General features: G+C 49.7%; 1 protein-coding gene across 1 annotated transcript in view; it reads right to left on the reverse strand.

The window, feature by feature from the left end:
• elp3 (elongator acetyltransferase complex subunit 3) overlaps window positions 1-16,427 on the reverse strand; it is a 47,066-nt gene that overhangs the window by 14,330 nt on the left and 16,309 nt on the right. Inside the window, exons 8-13 of the mRNA XM_014206187.2 lie at window positions 16,115-16,276; window positions 15,277-15,403; window positions 11,963-12,156; window positions 8,921-9,011; window positions 5,748-6,041; window positions 5,411-5,492 (exon numbers count right to left, since the gene is read on the reverse strand). Coding sequence (XP_014061662.1) covers window positions 5,411-5,492; window positions 5,748-6,041; window positions 8,921-9,011; window positions 11,963-12,156; window positions 15,277-15,403; window positions 16,115-16,276 — 950 coding nt within the window. The remainder of the gene's footprint in view (window positions 1-5,410; window positions 5,493-5,747; window positions 6,042-8,920; window positions 9,012-11,962; window positions 12,157-15,276; window positions 15,404-16,114; window positions 16,277-16,427) is intronic.

Genomic DNA, 16,427 nt, shown 5'->3' on the forward strand with positions numbered 1-16,427 from the left:
CTATTCAGTAGGAGTGTGGGGTGCTAAGAGGTCCTGATCTGGACTATTCAGTAGGAGTGTGGGGTGCTAAGAGGTCCTGATCTGGACTATTCAGTAGGAGTGTGGGGTGCTAAGAGGTCCTGATCTGGACTATTCAGTAGGAGTGTGGGGTGGGTCCTGATCTGGACTATTCAGTAGGGGTGTGGGGTGCTAAGAGGTCCTGATCTGGACTATTCAGTAGGAGTGTGGGGTGCTAAGAGGTCCTGATCTGGACTATTCAGTAGGAGTGTGGGGTGCTAAGAGGTCCTGATCTGGACTATTCAGTAGGAGTGTGGGGTGGGTCCTGATCTGGACTATTCAGTAGGAGTGTGGGGTGCTAAGAGGTCCTGATCTGGACTATTCAGTAGGAGTGTGGGGTGCTAAGAGGTCCTGATCTGGACTATTCAGTAGGAGTGTGGGGTGCTAAGAGGTCCTGATCTGGACTATTCAGTAGGAGTGTGGGGTGGGTCCTGATCTGGACTATTCAGTAGGAGTGTGGGGGGCTGAGAGGTCCTGATCTGGACTATTCAGTAGGAGTGTGGGGGCTAAGAGGTCCTGATCTGGACTATTCAGTAGGAGTGTGGGGTGCTAAGAGGTCCTGATCTGGACTATTCAGTAGGAGTGTGGGGTGCTAAGAGGTCCTGATCTGGACTATTCAGTAGGAGTGTGGGGTGCTAAGAGGTCCTGATCTGGACTATTCAGTAGGAGTGTGGGGTGGGTCCTGATCTGGACTATTCAGTAGGAGTGTGGGGTGGGTCCTGATCTGGACTATTCAGTAGGAGTGTGGGGTGGGTCCTGATCTGGACTATTCAGTAGGAGTGTGGGGTGCTAAGAGGTCCTGATCTGGACTATTCAGTAGGAGTGTGGGGTGGGTCCTGATCTGGACTATTCAGTACGAGTGTGGGGTGGGTCCTAATCTGGACTATTCAGCAGGAGTGTGGGGTGGGTCCTAATCTGGACTATTCAGTAGGAGTGTGGGGTGGGTCCTGATCTGGACTATTCAGTAGGAGTGTGGGGTGCTAAGAGGTCCTGATCTGGACTATTCAGTAGGAGTGTGGGGTGGGTCCTGATCTGGACTATTCAGTAGGAGTGTGGGGTGGGTCCTGATCTGGACTATTCAGTAGGAGTGTGGGGTGCTAAGAGGTCCTGATCTGGACTATTCAGTAGGAGTGTGGGGTGCTAAGAGGTCCTGATCTGGACTATTCAGTAGGAGTGTGGGGTGGGTCCTGATCTGGACTATTCAGTAGGAGTGTGGGGTGCTAAGAGGTCCTGATCTGGACTATTCAGTAGGAGCGTGGGGTGCTAAGAGGTCCTGATCTGGACTATTCAGTAGGAGTGTGGGGTGGGTCCTAATCTGGACTATTCAGTAGGAGTGTGGGGTGCTAAGAGGTCCTGATCTGGACTATTCAGTAGGAGTGTGGGGTGGGTCCTGATCTGGACTATTCAGTAGGAGTGTGGGGTGCTAAGAGGTCCTGATCTGGACTATTCAGTAGGAGTGTGGGGTGCTAAGAGGTCCTGATCTGGACTATTCAGTAGGAGTGTGGGGTGGGTCCTGATCTGGACTATTCAGCAGGAGTGTGGGGTGCTGAGAGGTCCTGATCTGGACTATTCAGTAGGAGTGTGGGGTGCTAAGAGGTCCTGATCTGGACTATTCAGTAGGAGTGTGGGGTGCTAAGAGGTCCTGATCTGGACTATTCAGTAGGAGCGTGGGGTGGGTCCTGATCTGGACTATTCAGTAGGAGTGTGGGGTGCTAAGAGGTCCTGATCTGGACTATTCAGTAGGAGTGTGGGGTGCTAAGAGGTCCTGATCTGGACTATTCAGTAGGAGTGTGGGGTGGGTCCTGATCTGGACTATTCAGTAGGAGTGTGGGGTGCTAAGAGGTCCTGATCTGGACTATTCAGTAGGAGTGTGGGGTGCTAAGAGGTCCTGATCTGGACTATTCAGTAGGAGTGTGGGGTGGGTCCTGATCTGGACTATTCAGTAGGAGTGTGGGGTGGGTCCTGATCTGGACTATTCAGTAGGAGTGTGGGGTGCTAAGAGGTCCTGATCTGGACTATTCAGCAGGAGTGTGGGGTGCTGAGAGGTCCTGATCTGGACTATTCAGCAGGAGTGTGGGGTGCTGAGAGGTCCTGATCTGGACTATTCAGCAGGAGTGTGGGGTGCTGAGAGGTTTCTCTAAAACTAACACGTCCATAACAGAGCAGTAGGTAATTTCTTTTTTTAGGTGTCCACAAGTTTGCACCTATATTTGCAATAACAGGGGACACGGGCTGGAAACCCTGTGATGTGAGATGAAAGGCGTGTATGGTGAGACTTTGGAATAGACTATGGATATGCCAACTGCCAGAATTGCCAGCAGAATAGCCAGCACCAAGTTTTTCAATGTGATCTCGAAGAAATAGAGATTGAAATTCATTTGATCCTCTATTGCCTTTTCTACCACGATACCCTTGTCTTTATTCTAGAAAGCCCACCGTACAGTGTCTTCGGAAAGTATTCACACCCCTTGACTTTTTCCACATTTTGTAACATTACAGCCTTATTCTAAAATAGACTAAATACATCTACGCACAATACCCCATAATGACAAAACGAAAACGGGTTTAGAATCTTTAGCAAATTTACAAAAAAATTACAGAAATACCTTAAGTATTCAGACCCTTTGCTACGAGACTCAAGATTTAGCTCATGTGCATTCTGTTTCCATTGATCATCCTTGAGATGTTTCTACAACTTAATTGGAGTCCAAATTCAATTGATTGGACATGATTTGGAAAGGCACACACCTGTCTATATAAGGTCCCACAGTTGACAGTGCATGTCAGAGCAAAAACCAAGCCATGAGGTCAAAGGAATTGTCCATAGAGCTCCGAGACAGGATTGTGTCGAGGCACAGATCTGGGGAAGGGTACCAAAACATTTCTGCAACATTGAAGGTCCCCAAAGAACACAGTGGCCTCCATCATTCTTAAATGGAAGAATTATGGAACCACCAAGACTCTTCCTAGAGCTGGCCGCCCGGCCAAACTGAGCAGTCAGGGGAGAATGGCCTTGGTCATGGAGGTGACCAAGAACACGATAGTCACTCTGACAGAGCTTCAGAGGTCCTCTGTGGAGATAGTTGTCCTTCTGGAAGGTTCTCCTATCTCTGCAGCACTCCACCAATCAGGACTTTATGGTAGAGTGGCCAGACGGAAGCCACTCTTCAGTAAAAGGCACATGACAGCCTGCTTGGAGTTTGCCAAAAGGCACCTAAAGACTCTCAGACCATAACAAACAAGATGCTCTGGTCTGATGAAACCAAGATTGAACTCTTTGGCCTGAATGCAAAGTGTCACGTCTGGAGGAAACCTGGCATCATTCCTACGGTGAAGCATGGTGGTGGCAGCATCATGCGGTGAGAATGTTTTTCAGCAGTAGGGACTGGGAGACTATTCAGGCTCGAGGGAAAGATGAACAGAGCAATGTACAGAGAGAGATCCTTGATGAAAATCTGCTCCAGAGTGCTCAGGACCTCAGACTGGGGTGAAGGTTCACCTTCCAACAGGACAACGACCCTAAGCACACAGCCAAGACAACTCAGGAGTGGCATCAGGATAAGTCTCTGAATGTCCTTGAGTGGCCCAGCCAGAGCACAAACTTGAAGCCGATCGAACATCTCTGGAGAGACCTGAAAATAGCTGTGCAACAATGCTTCCCTTCCAACCTGACAGAGTTTGAGAGGATCTGCAGAGAATGGGAGAAACTCCACAAATACAGGTGTGCCAAGCTTGTAGCGTCATACCCAAGAAGACTTGAGGCTGAAATCGCTGCCAAAGGTGCTTCAACAAAGTACTGAGTAAAGTGTCTGAATACTTATGGAAATGTGATACGTTTTTTTAGTTTAACATTTTTTCTAAAAACAAGTTTTTAAGTTGTAATTATGGGGTATTGTGTGTAGATTGAGGGGGGAAAAAAGCTATTTAATACATTTTAGAAAAAGAAAAGTCTGTAATGTAACAAAATGTGGGAAAAGTGAAGGGGTCTGAATACTTTCCGAATGCACTGTGTCTACCTTGGAATTATATGGCTGAGCCATGAGGAGAAACAAATGTTATGTTCATTGTGTATTTCTGTTTACAGAATTTGTAGATAAAGCCTGGAATACAAGAAAAAGAGCTCCTAGGAGGAGAGAAGACAAGCCCATCCGTCTACTGCTCCTGGGAGGGGGGAAGAGAGAGACAGAGAGACAGAGAGCTATAGAAATAGATAGATCTAAGACCAACCGACTACTGCTCCTGGGAGGGGGGAAGAGAGAAAGACAGATATATAGAAATAGATATATATAGATCTAAGACCATCTGTCTACTGCTCCTAGGAAAGAGGGAGCGATAAGACCATCTGTCTACTGCTCCTGGGAAAGAGAGAGAGATAAGACCATCTGTCTACTGCTCCTGGGAAAGAGAGAGAGATAAGACCATCTGTCTACTGCTCCTGGGAAAGAGAGAGAGATAAGACCATCTGTCTACTGCTCCTGGGAAAGAGAGAGAGATAAGACCATCTGTCTACTGCTCCTGGGAAAGAGAGAGAGATAAGACCATCTGTCTACTGCTCCTGGGAAAGAGAGAGAGATAAGACCATCTGTCTACTGCTCCTGGGAAAGAGAGAGAGATAAGACCATCTGTCTACTGCTCCTGGGAAAGAGAGAGAGATAAGACCATCTGTCTACTGCTCCTGGGAAAGAGAGAGAGATAAGACCATCTGTCTACTGCTCCTGGGAAAGAGAGAGAGATAAGACCATCTGTCTACTGCTCCTGGGAAAGAGAGAGAGATAAGACCATCTGTCTACTGCTCCTGGGAAAGAGAGAGAGATAAGACCATCTGTCTACTGCTCCTGGGAAAGAGAGAGAGATAAGACCATCTGTCTACTGCTCCTGGGAAAGAGAGAGAGATAAGACCATCTGTCTACTGCTCCTGGGAAAGAGAGAGACATAAGACCATCTGTCTACTGCTCCTGGGAAAGAGAGAGACATAAGACCATCTGTCTACTGCTCCTGGGAAAGAGAGAGAGATAAGACCATCTGTCTACTGCTCCTGGGAAAGAGAGAGAGATAAGACCATCTGTCTACTGCTCCTGGGAAAGAGAGAGAGATAAGACCATCTGTCTACTGCTCCTGGGAAAGAGAGAGAGATAAGACCATCTGTCTACTGCTCCTGGGAAAGAGAGAGAGATAAGACCATCTGTCTACTGCTCCTGGGAAAGAGAGAGAGATAAGACCATCTGTCTACTGCTCCTGGGAAAGAGAGAGAGATAAGACCATCTGTCTACTGCTCCTGGGAAAGAGAGAGAGATAAGACCATCTGTCTACTGCTCCTAAGCATGGAGGAGAGAGAGAACGATAAGAGACCCACCTGAGATGACGGCTAGTTTCCCAGAGCCGTGCTCCTCTCTGGCGATCCTCTCTGCTTCCTCCATCAGCATCATGCCAAAGCCCTACAAACAGGAGGAACAAATGAAAAGACAAATCAAGCACTGAGCTTAACAAATCTCAGACACTTGACACACAACATAGAGACAGTTATTCAGTTCATTTTAAAAACACATGATTCAACTTAACAAGGTCACGATGATGTTGAGTAGCTAGTAATATTTGAATAGTGCTGGGCAGGAACAAAAGCTTGAACTGTAGTTCTACAGTTGTCCAGGACCAGGGTTCGTGTGTGTGTGTGTGTGTGTGTGTGTGTGTACCTGGTGTTGGAACTTGCTGGGGTCTCTGCTACTGACAGGAACCACGCTGCCGTAGACGTGCAGCTCACGGACGATAGACACGCCCCCTTTGAGCTCAGGGCGAAATGATTGGGCGGAACAACGGCGCAGACGCAGCAGACCAATCAAAATGTCCTGTTCTGGATCCTCGTAGGACAGGAAGGTCTCCCAGCCACCGTTGGCTACGTAATCTCTACGAATCAGCTCCACCTGGTAGGGACGCACTTTGTGATGGATCTCCTGGATTCCCACTTCTCTTGTTCTCACATCTCGACACTAGTGGATGAGAGAGACATTGTGATCATGTATTCTAACTAGCTAAATACCACTATGTATGACCTAACATTGGATTGTAATTACATTTTATACACACACACACACACACACACACACACTTGTAAACCGGGTAGTTTAGATCCTGGATTCTAATTGGCTGAAACAGCATTCCAGCCGTGTGAATATCAGATTATAACTGGTAACCAACATAAATAGAACAGTAAACAAGTAGTTTTGCTTGTTTACTGTTCTATTTATGTTGGTTACCAGTTTATAATAGCAATAAGGCTCCTAGGGGTGTGTAATATATGGCCAATGTAACGCGGCTAAGGGATGTTCTTAAGCACGTCACAACGCGGAGTGCCTGGATACAGCCCCTAGCCGTGGTATATTGGCCATATATCACAAACCCGGAGGAGCCTTATTGCTATTATAAACTGGTTACTAACGTAATTTGAGCAGTACAACTAAATCTCGTCATACCTGTGGTATACCATGGCTTTCAGCCAATCATAACAATTCAGGGCTCAAATCACCCAGTTTATAACGGCCGATATACTACACCCCCCGGGGCCCTACCGCCTCAATATGCTACACCCCCCGGGGCCCTACCGCCTCAATATACTACACCCCCCGGGGCCCCTACCGCTTCAATATACTACACCCCCCGGGGCCCCTACCGCTTCAATATACTACACCCCCCGGGGCCCCTACCGCTTCAATATACTACACCCCCCGGGGCCCTACCGCCTCAATATGCTACACCCCCCCGGGGCCCTACCGCCTCAATATACTACACCCCCCCGGGGCCCTACCGCCTCAATATACTACACCCCCGGGGCCCCTACCGCCTCAATATACTACACCCCCCGGGGCCCCTACCGCTTCAATATACTACACCCCCCGGGCCCCCTACCGCTTCAATATACTACCCCCCCCCCGGGGCCCTACCGCTTCAATATACTACCCCCCCCCCCGGGGCCCTACCGCTTCAATATGCTACACCCCCCCGGGGCCCTACCGCTTCAATATGCTACACCCCCCGGGGCCCCTACCGCTTCAATATACTACACCCCCCGGGGCCCTACCGCTTCAATATACTACACCCCCCCGGGGCCCCTACCGCTTCAATATACTACACCCCCCCCGGGGCCCCTACCGCTTCAATATACTACACCCCCCGGGGCCCTACCGCCTCAATATACTACACCCCCTCGGGGCCCTACCGCCTCAATATACTACACCTCCCCGGGGCCCTACCGCTTCAATATACTACACCCCCCCCGGGCCCCTACCGCCTCAATATACTACACCCCCCGGGGCCCCTACCGCCTCAATATACTACACCCCCCGGGGCCCCTACCGCCTCAATATACTACACCCCCCGGGGCCCCTACCGCCTCAATATACTACACCCCCCCGGGGCCCTACCGCTTCAATATACTACACCCCCCCGGGGCCCTACCGCTTCAATATACTACACCCCCCCGGGGCCCTACCGCTTCAATATACTACACCCCCCCGGGGCCCTACCGCTTCAATATACTACACCCCCCCGGGGCCCTACCGCTTCAATATACTACACCCTCTGGGGCCCTACCGCTTCAATATACTACACCCCCCGGGGCCCCTACCGCTTCAATATACTACACCCCCCGGGGCCCCTACCGCTTCAATATACTACACCCCCCGGGGCCCCTACCGCTTCAATATACTACATCCTCTGGGGCCCTACCGCTTCAATATACTACCCCCCCCCCCGGGGCCCTACCGCTTCAATATGCTACACCCCCCCGGGGCCCTACCGCTTCAATATGCTACACCCCCCGGGGCCCCTACCGCTTCAATATACTACACCCCCCGGGGCCCTACCGCTTCAATATACTACACCCCCCCGGGGCCCCTACCGCTTCAATATACTACACCCCCCCGGGGCCCCTACCGCTTCAATATACTACACCCCCCGGGGCCCTACCGCCTCAATATACTACACCCCCTCGGGGCCCTACCGCCTCAATATACTACACCTCCCCGGGGCCCTACCGCTTCAATATACTACACCCCCCCCGGGCCCCTACCGCCTCAATATACTACACCCCCCGGGGCCCCTACCGCCTCAATATACTACACCCCCCGGGGCCCCTACCGCCTCAATATACTACACCCCCCGGGGCCCCTACCGCCTCAATATACTACACCCCCCGGGGCCCCTACCGCCTCAATATACTACACCCCCCGGGGCCCCTACCGCCTCAATATACTACACCCCCCGGGGCCCCTACCGCCTCAATATACTACACCCCCCCGGGGCCCTACCGCTTCAATATACTACACCCCCCCGGGGCCCTACCGCTTCAATATACTACACCCCCCCGGGGCCCTACCGCTTCAATATACTACACCCCCCCGGGGCCCTACCGCTTCAATATACTACACCCCCCCGGGGCCCTACCGCTTCAATATACTACACCCCCCCGGGGCCCTACCGCTTCAATATACTACACCCTCTGGGGCCCTACCGCTTCAATATACTACACCCCCCGGGGCCCCTACCGCTTCAATATACTACACCCCCCGGGGCCCCTACCGCTTCAATATACTACACCCCCCGGGGCCCCTACCGCTTCAATATACTACATCCTCTGGGGCCCTACTGCTTCAATATACTACATCGCCTGAGGCCCTACTGCTTCATGATATACTTGGTAGTTTGGATCCTGGATGCTGGTTGGCTAAAACAGCACTCCAGTCGTGTGCAAATGAGACGACATACCATGAGTATGACGCAAAAATAAAACAAATTGTGTTCTATTTGAGAGTGAACACCACACCCCCTCTGGCCATATTTTCTACATTTTATTTGCTGTGTATTTCCTCACCTCCGTCCCCATGTCTTTCATCCTGGCCAGAGCCAGCTCTCTGAGGTTACCATGCTCCACTCCAGAGCTCACCAGAGGCATGGGGATGTCCCTGAGACAGACCGATACAGGATACATCACTATACTGTAATACTTTACATAAAGGGGTTTAGGATACATCACTATGCTGTAATACTTTACATAAAAGGGGTTTAGGATACATCACTATACATCAGTGGTCACCAACTGGTCGATCACGATTGACAGGTCGATCTCCAAGCCATTCCTAGTCGATCAACAAACATTTCTTTAAAAAAAAAAAACGATAAAGCCTTGCCTTCCTATTTTTTTTAATTCGTTTTCGCGCGGTTGGCAGTAGGTGCACTTGATCTCAGACAGTGTCACCAGCAAAGCACCCCCACACCATCACACCTCCTCCTCCATGCTTCACGGTGGGAACCACACATGCGGAAATCATCCGTTCACCGACTCTGTGTCTCACAATGACACGGCTGTTGGAACCAAAAATCTCAAATTTGGATTCATCAGACCAAAAGGACAGATTTCCACCAGTCTAATGTCCATTGCTCATATTTCTTGGTCCAACCAAGTCTCTTCTTCTTATTGGTGTCTTTTTAGTGGTTTCTTTGCAGTAATTCGACCATGAAGGCCTGATTCACACAGTCTCCTCTGAACAATTGATGTTGAGATGTGTCTGTTACTTGAACTCTGTGAAGCATTTATTTGGGCTGCAATCTGAGGTACAGTTAACTCTAATGAAATTACGCTCTGCAGCAGAGGTAACTCTGGGTCTTGCTTTCCCGTGGCGGTCCTCATGAGAGCCAGTTTCATCATAGCGCTTGATGGTTTTTGTGACTGCACTTGAAAATGTTCCGGCATAGACTGACCTTCATGTCTTAAAGTAATGATGGACTGTCGTTTCTCTTTGATTATTTGAGCTGTTCTTGCCATAATATGGCCCAGTTCTTATACCTTTTACAACGGATTGGCTCAAACGCATTAAGAAGGAAAGAAATTCCACAAATTTACTTTTAACAAGGCACATCTGTTAATTGAAATGCATTCCAGGTGACTATCCTATGAAGCTGGTTGAGAAAATGCCAAGAGTGTACAAAACGGTCATCAAGGCAAAGGGTGCCTACTTTAAAGAATCTCAAATATAAAATATAGTTTTATTTGTTTAACACTTTTTTGCTTACTACATGATTCCATGTGTTATTTCACAGTGTTGATGTCTTCACTATTATTCTACAATGTAGAAAATAGTAAAAAATTAAGAAAAACCCTTGAATGAGTAGGTGTGTCCAAACTTTTGATTGGTACTGTATATACAGCAGTATGTGGACACCCCTTCAAATTAGTGGATTCGGCTATTTCAGCCACATGCGTTGCTGGCGGGTGTATAAAAATCGAGCACACCGCCATGCAATCTCCATAGACAAACACTGGCAGTAGAATGGCCTTACTGAAGGGCTCAGTGACTTTCAACGTGGCACCGCCATAAGATGCCATCTTTCCAACAAGTCAAATTTCTGCCCTGCTAGAGCTGCCCCGGTCAACTGTAAGTGCTATTATTGTGAAGTGGAAACGTCTAGGAGCAACAACGGCTCAGCTGCGAAGTGGTAGGACACACAAGCTCACTGAACAGGACTGCCGAGTGCTGAAGCGTGTAGCGCATAAAAAAAATTAAAAATTGTCCAGTCCTCGGTTGCAACACTCAATACCAAGTCACAAACTGCCTCTGGAAGCAAAACGTCAGCACAAGAACTGTTTGTCGGGAGCTTCATGAAATGGGTTCCATGGCCGAGCCTAAGATCACTTCAGCCGATGCTTGGCATGGCGCATGGTGATGTAAAGCTCACAGCCATTGGACTCTGGAGCAGTGGAAAAGCGGTTTCTCGAGTGATGACTCACGCTTCACCATCTGGCAGCCCGACGGACGAATCTGGGTTTTGCGGATGCCAGGAGAAAGCTACCTGCCCCAATGCATAGTGCCGACTGTAAAGTTTGGTGGAGAAGGAATAATGGTCTGGGGCTGTTTTTCATGGTTCCAGCTAGACCCCTTAGTTCCAGTGAAGGGAAATCTTAATACTACAGCATACCATGACATTCTAGATGATTCTGTGCTTCCAACTTTGTGGCAACCGATTGGGGAAGGCCCTTTCCTGTTTCAGCATGACAATGCCCCCTTGTACAAATCAAGGTCCATACAGAAATGGTTTGTAGTAATCGGTGTGGAAGAACTTGACTGACCTGCACAGAGCTCTGACCTCAACCCCATTGAACACCTTTGGGATGAATTGGAACGCCGACTGCGAACCAGGCCTAATCGCCCAACATCAGGGCCGACCTCACTAACGCTCGTGGCTGAATGGAAGCAAGTCCCCGCAGCAACGAAAAGTGGAAAGCCTTCCCTGGAGACTGGAGGCTGTTACAGCAGCAAAGGGGGGTACCAACTCCATATTAATGCCCATGATTTTGGAACGAGATGTTCCACAAGCAGGTGTCCACATACTTTTGGTTAGGTAGTGTATTTCAGTCTCTGGTGATAAAATGAACAGGAATTGGTGCATGCGGCGGCTGGATGACTGTGTCCCCTTTTCTCAGCGGAGGGAGGGAGCGGGAGGACGGTGAGTCAGGCGAGAGGCAGCCTCACCGCTGCTCCCTCCCTCTCTCCCTCCCCTCAGACGCAGGCCATCAAGTAAAATATAATAAAAAAATTGGTCTGAGAAGAAGAACATTGGCAGGGCAATTCAAGCATAACCAATATGTAGTGATAATGTATTGGGCCTTTTGCCTACTACACAAGCCTTATTGCTACAGAACTGTTTTTAATTCATTAATGTTATGTAGGCTTATGTTTATTAAATTCAGTTTTTAAAAAGTATACGAGTGGTCGATCTCAGTTTGCATTGACTCAGAAAAGGCTTTTCTGTTTTTACATCCTCTCCCAATTCAATTCAAAAGAGGCTTTATTGAAAACGTGTTTACACTGCCAAAGCAAGTAAACACTAGCTCTCTCTAACACAGATACACACAGACCTCTGGACGCGGTAGACTCTAGTCCAGGGTGGCACCAGTGCCAGGATGCGTGCCACCAGGTCTACCAGGGCAGAGGGGGAGTAGCTCTTATAACGACCGGTCTTCCACAGCTCATACAGACCTGTACCCCTGATCACCAGAGTGGGGTACAGCTTCAACCCATCTGGCCTGAACGCTGGGTTCTCAAAGAACTCCTGGGAGGGCAGAGAAAGAGGAGGATGGAGGGGGAAGAGGAGGATGGAGGGGGAAGAGGAGGACGAGGACAGAGAGGAGGACGAGGACAGAGAGGAGGACAGAGAGGAAGAAGAGGAGGATGGAGGGGGAAGAGGAAGACGAGGAGGAGGAGGATGGAGGGGGAAGAGGAAGACAGAGGAGGAAGAGGAGGATGGAGGGGGAAGAGGAAGACAGAGAGTGCTGTTAAAGAACAAGACGTCCCAGTGATGCAGGTGTATATGACAGGAGAGCAGGACTGTGACCATTGGCCAAATACACCATTTATCTCCTGCTCTCTCACACCGACACGCTCCGATTACTACCATTAGGATTACACACACAGGGTGTGAGAGCTATTCTTAAAGGGATACTTTAGGATTTTAGTAAAGAAGCCCTTTATTTACTTCCCCCAGAGTCAGATGAACCCGTGGATACCATTTTAACGCTAGTTAGCATTGGCTCACTAAACTACCTCTAACTTCCTTCATACTGGATGCAGAGACATAAAATAGGTACCCATGAGTTAATCTAACTCTGGCTACACATGGAACCCTGGTAGACCTGGTTAAGGATGGCTGGGTGAACCTTCATTCTGAGCTTGGTTACGAATGAATGGCTGGGCGAACCTTCATTCTGAGCTTGGTTAAGAATGAATGGCTGGGCGAACCTTCATTCTGAGCTTGGTTAAGAATGAATGGCTGGGCGAACCTTCATTCTGAGCTTGGTTAAGGACGGCTGGGCGACCCTTCATTCTGAGCTTGCTTAAGGATGGCTGGGCGAACCTTCATTCTGAGCTTGGTTAAGAATGAATGGCTGGGCGAACCTTCATTCTGAGCTTGGTTAAGGACGGCTGGGCGACCCTTCATTCTGAGCTTGCTTAAGGATGGCTGGGCGAACCTTCATTCTGAGCTTGGTTAAGGATGGCTGGGCGAACCTTCATTCTGAGCTTGGTTAAGGACGGCTGGGCGACCATTCTGAGCTTGGTTAAGGACGGCTGGGCGACCCTTCATTCTGAGCTTGGTTAAGGATGGCTGGGCGACCCTTCATTCTGAGCTTGGTTAAGGACAGCTGGGCGACCCTTCATTCTGAGCTTGGTTAAGGATGGCTGGGCGACCCTTCATTCTGAGCTTGGTTAAGGATGGCTGGGCGAACCTTCACCTAGGAGTCTGGTCTCACACTATTTGTATGTCATTGTTATAAATCGCTTCAGCTCTGCTGCAATGAGTGCCGTCCTTCCTTCGGGCCTGTCGGCGCCGTGGCTCGAGTCCAAGAGATGTTCCATGTTACAAGTTATTTTATCTAGTTAGCGACCGCTGAAGCGCAATGTCCTGAAAGGCTTCCGCACCTATCTAAGAGAGTTAGAGTGGGCAATGTTTCAGACATTTTCTAGGCCTTTTCCCAGCTGGGGTGAGCAGTGTGGTTCCTAAACAGGACCGCTCAGACGTACAGGGGTCTACCAGGTGTAGCTGCCACTCAAATCCCAGCTGCTGATGACCAAAAGTCCTGTGCTACTACCGTGCAAGGGCCCGGCTAGGAGATTCCAGATCATTCCATCCTGCCCGTTACCAAGCACTCCATTGCCTGTAGACTTTAATGGTGCAGGAATTCTAGGTGGAAGTCGCTGCAGAGCAGTAGTGGATACCTGCGTGATGAAATGATTTAGAGTGACACGAGGGGGGGGGGGGGGGGGGGGAAATGTGCTTGTCCCAACATCACTTCTTCGTTGTTGGAAAACGGGCTACTTCGGTGGCAAGGAAAGAAGAAGAAAATATCAAAGATGACCAGTACCTCCCCACAGCTGCAGGAGGCTTTTGGCCTGCCGAGTTAGCATGGGGCCACCCAGTTACCGTGTGTTGCCACGAGGAGGCCCGGCAAGTCTTGATGAAGGAGAGGATGTTGCTTCGTAGTGCAAGCCAGCGGCAGCGAGCTGTAAGCGAGAGGGTTGCAAGCAGGTGGCAAGTAGGCATGCGCCTTCCCTCTAGCTACTGCATCACACACACAGGTAGTAGTGAAGCCAGACCAGATAGTTTAGCAGGCCAGACAATCACACCAGGCAGTTATGAACTACCCATAATCCCCTCTATACTCTTCACCACTTCTTCTCTGTAATATGAAGCGATGAGTCACCACACACTGACTGGATGGCAGGATGACTACCCGGGTCATAAAATAACCCAGACATATTGTGCATCCCAAATGGCACCCTATTCCTATGTAGGGCCCATAGGGGTCTGGTGAAAGTAGTGCACGGAATAGGGGGCCATTTGGTATGCACACAAAGAGACAGAGAGACAGAGAGAGACAGAGAGAGAGATGAGAGAACCACGGCAGTGGGTTGGGTCCAGTCATCACGCAGTGGGTGTAACCTAGCTACCACACATTAAACAGTGGGTTGGGTCCAGTCATCACGTGGTGGGTGTAACCTAGCTACCACACATTAAACAGTGGGTTGGGTCCAGTCATCACGTGGTGGGTGTAACCTAGCTACCACACATTAAACAGTGGGTTGGGTCCAGCCATCATGTGGTGGGTGTAACCTAGCTACCACACATTAAACAGTGGGTTGGGTCCAGTCATCACGTGGTGGGTGTAACCTAGCTACCACACATTAAACAGTGGGTTGGGTCCAGTCATCACGTGGTGGGTGTAACCTAGCTACCACACATTAAACAGTGGGTTGGGTCCAGCCATCATGTGGTGGGTGTAACCTAGCTACCACACATTAAACAGTGGGTTGGTTCCAGTCATCACGTGGTGGGTGTAACCTAGCTACCACACATTAAACAGTGGGTTGGGTCCAGTCATCACGCGGTGGGTGTAACCTAGCTACCACACATTAAAATGACGGAGCTCTTTCAATCAGGGACAGACCACTGTAGGAGGGGTAGTTTGTATTCACATCGGTGTTATAAACTACAGCTGTGTCACATTTTTCTGAAATAAATGTATATCGGTGGAAATAGGTTCAGATAATCTTTATGAATCCTGACAAACTACAAACACAATTTCTTAGAATTCATCCTCCCTTGTAAAACACCTGGCACTATTTACAGTATACTGCTCCACATCCCGCTGTGTGTGTGTGTGTGTGTGTTACTCACGATGAACTGTTCGATGTCTCTCTCCATACCAACGTTAGGAAGGTCAGGCATCATGTGAGACACCACCTTGAAACCTGCGTCTTTGGAGAAGTGGAAGGACTCACACACCGCCCTCACCGTGTGACCTCTGGACACACACAGCATTATTATACTACACAGTGAGCATGTGAAACACACAATCACGTTCACTAGGATGATCACAAATCACACACACAATAGGTTACATGCGAGTCCTGCCTCACACCAGGGACATGCGAGTCCTGCCTCACACCAGGGACATGCGAGTCCTGCCTCACACCAGGGACATGCGAGTCCTGCCTCACACCAGGGACATGCGAGTCCTGCCTCACACCAGGGACATGCGAGTCCTGCCTCACACCAGGGACATGCGAGTCATGCCTAACACCAGGGACATGCGAGTCCTGCCTCACACCAGGGACATGCGAGTCCTGCCTCACACCAGGGACATGCGAGTCCTGCCTCACACCAGGGACATGCGAGTCCTGCCTCACACCAGGGACATGCGAGTCCTGCCTCACACCAGGGACATGCGAGTCATGCCTAACACCAGGGACATGCGAGTCATGCCTAACACCAGGGACATGTGATGAGTATCTATGACCCTTGGGTCTCAGCCCCTTAGATTAGTGACATATGACTAGCGGCCATGAATAAGAATACTGACATATGACTAAGATAAGTGACATATCACTAGCGGTCGCTACGAAGGCTCCATTCAAAATCCCTCCTGACCCTTAACCTCTGCGCTGTTGGTGTCTCAAACTAAGTCCTCGTAGACTCTATGAACCCCTTATCTCACACACTAATGACCTCTGACCTGTTGGTATCCCGTGCTACGTCCTCGTAGACGCTCTGAACCCCTATCTCCAGCCGGGTACAGCCGTACCCCAGCATGTCACTGAGGTGTCTCTTCAGACAGTAGTCAGGGCGCGTCTCGATGGTGATACCAACACACTTGGTGTTACTGCGTTCCGAGTACCTATAAAAACAGGAAAGGAGACGGAGAAGTTAGCTGTCAGCAACAGGTTGCTGATTCCAAAGAACTAGAAGGAGATTTCCATGTCTGATTGGGTCAGATCGAGGGCATGGGTAATATATCCAGCCCCCCCCCCACACCAACACGTATGTAT

The sequence above is a fragment of the Salmo salar genome, chromosome 06 (assembly GCF_965601325.2).
Source record: "Salmo salar chromosome 06, fSalSal1, whole genome shotgun sequence".
Lineage (NCBI taxonomy): Eukaryota > Metazoa > Chordata > Actinopteri > Salmoniformes > Salmonidae > Salmo > Salmo salar.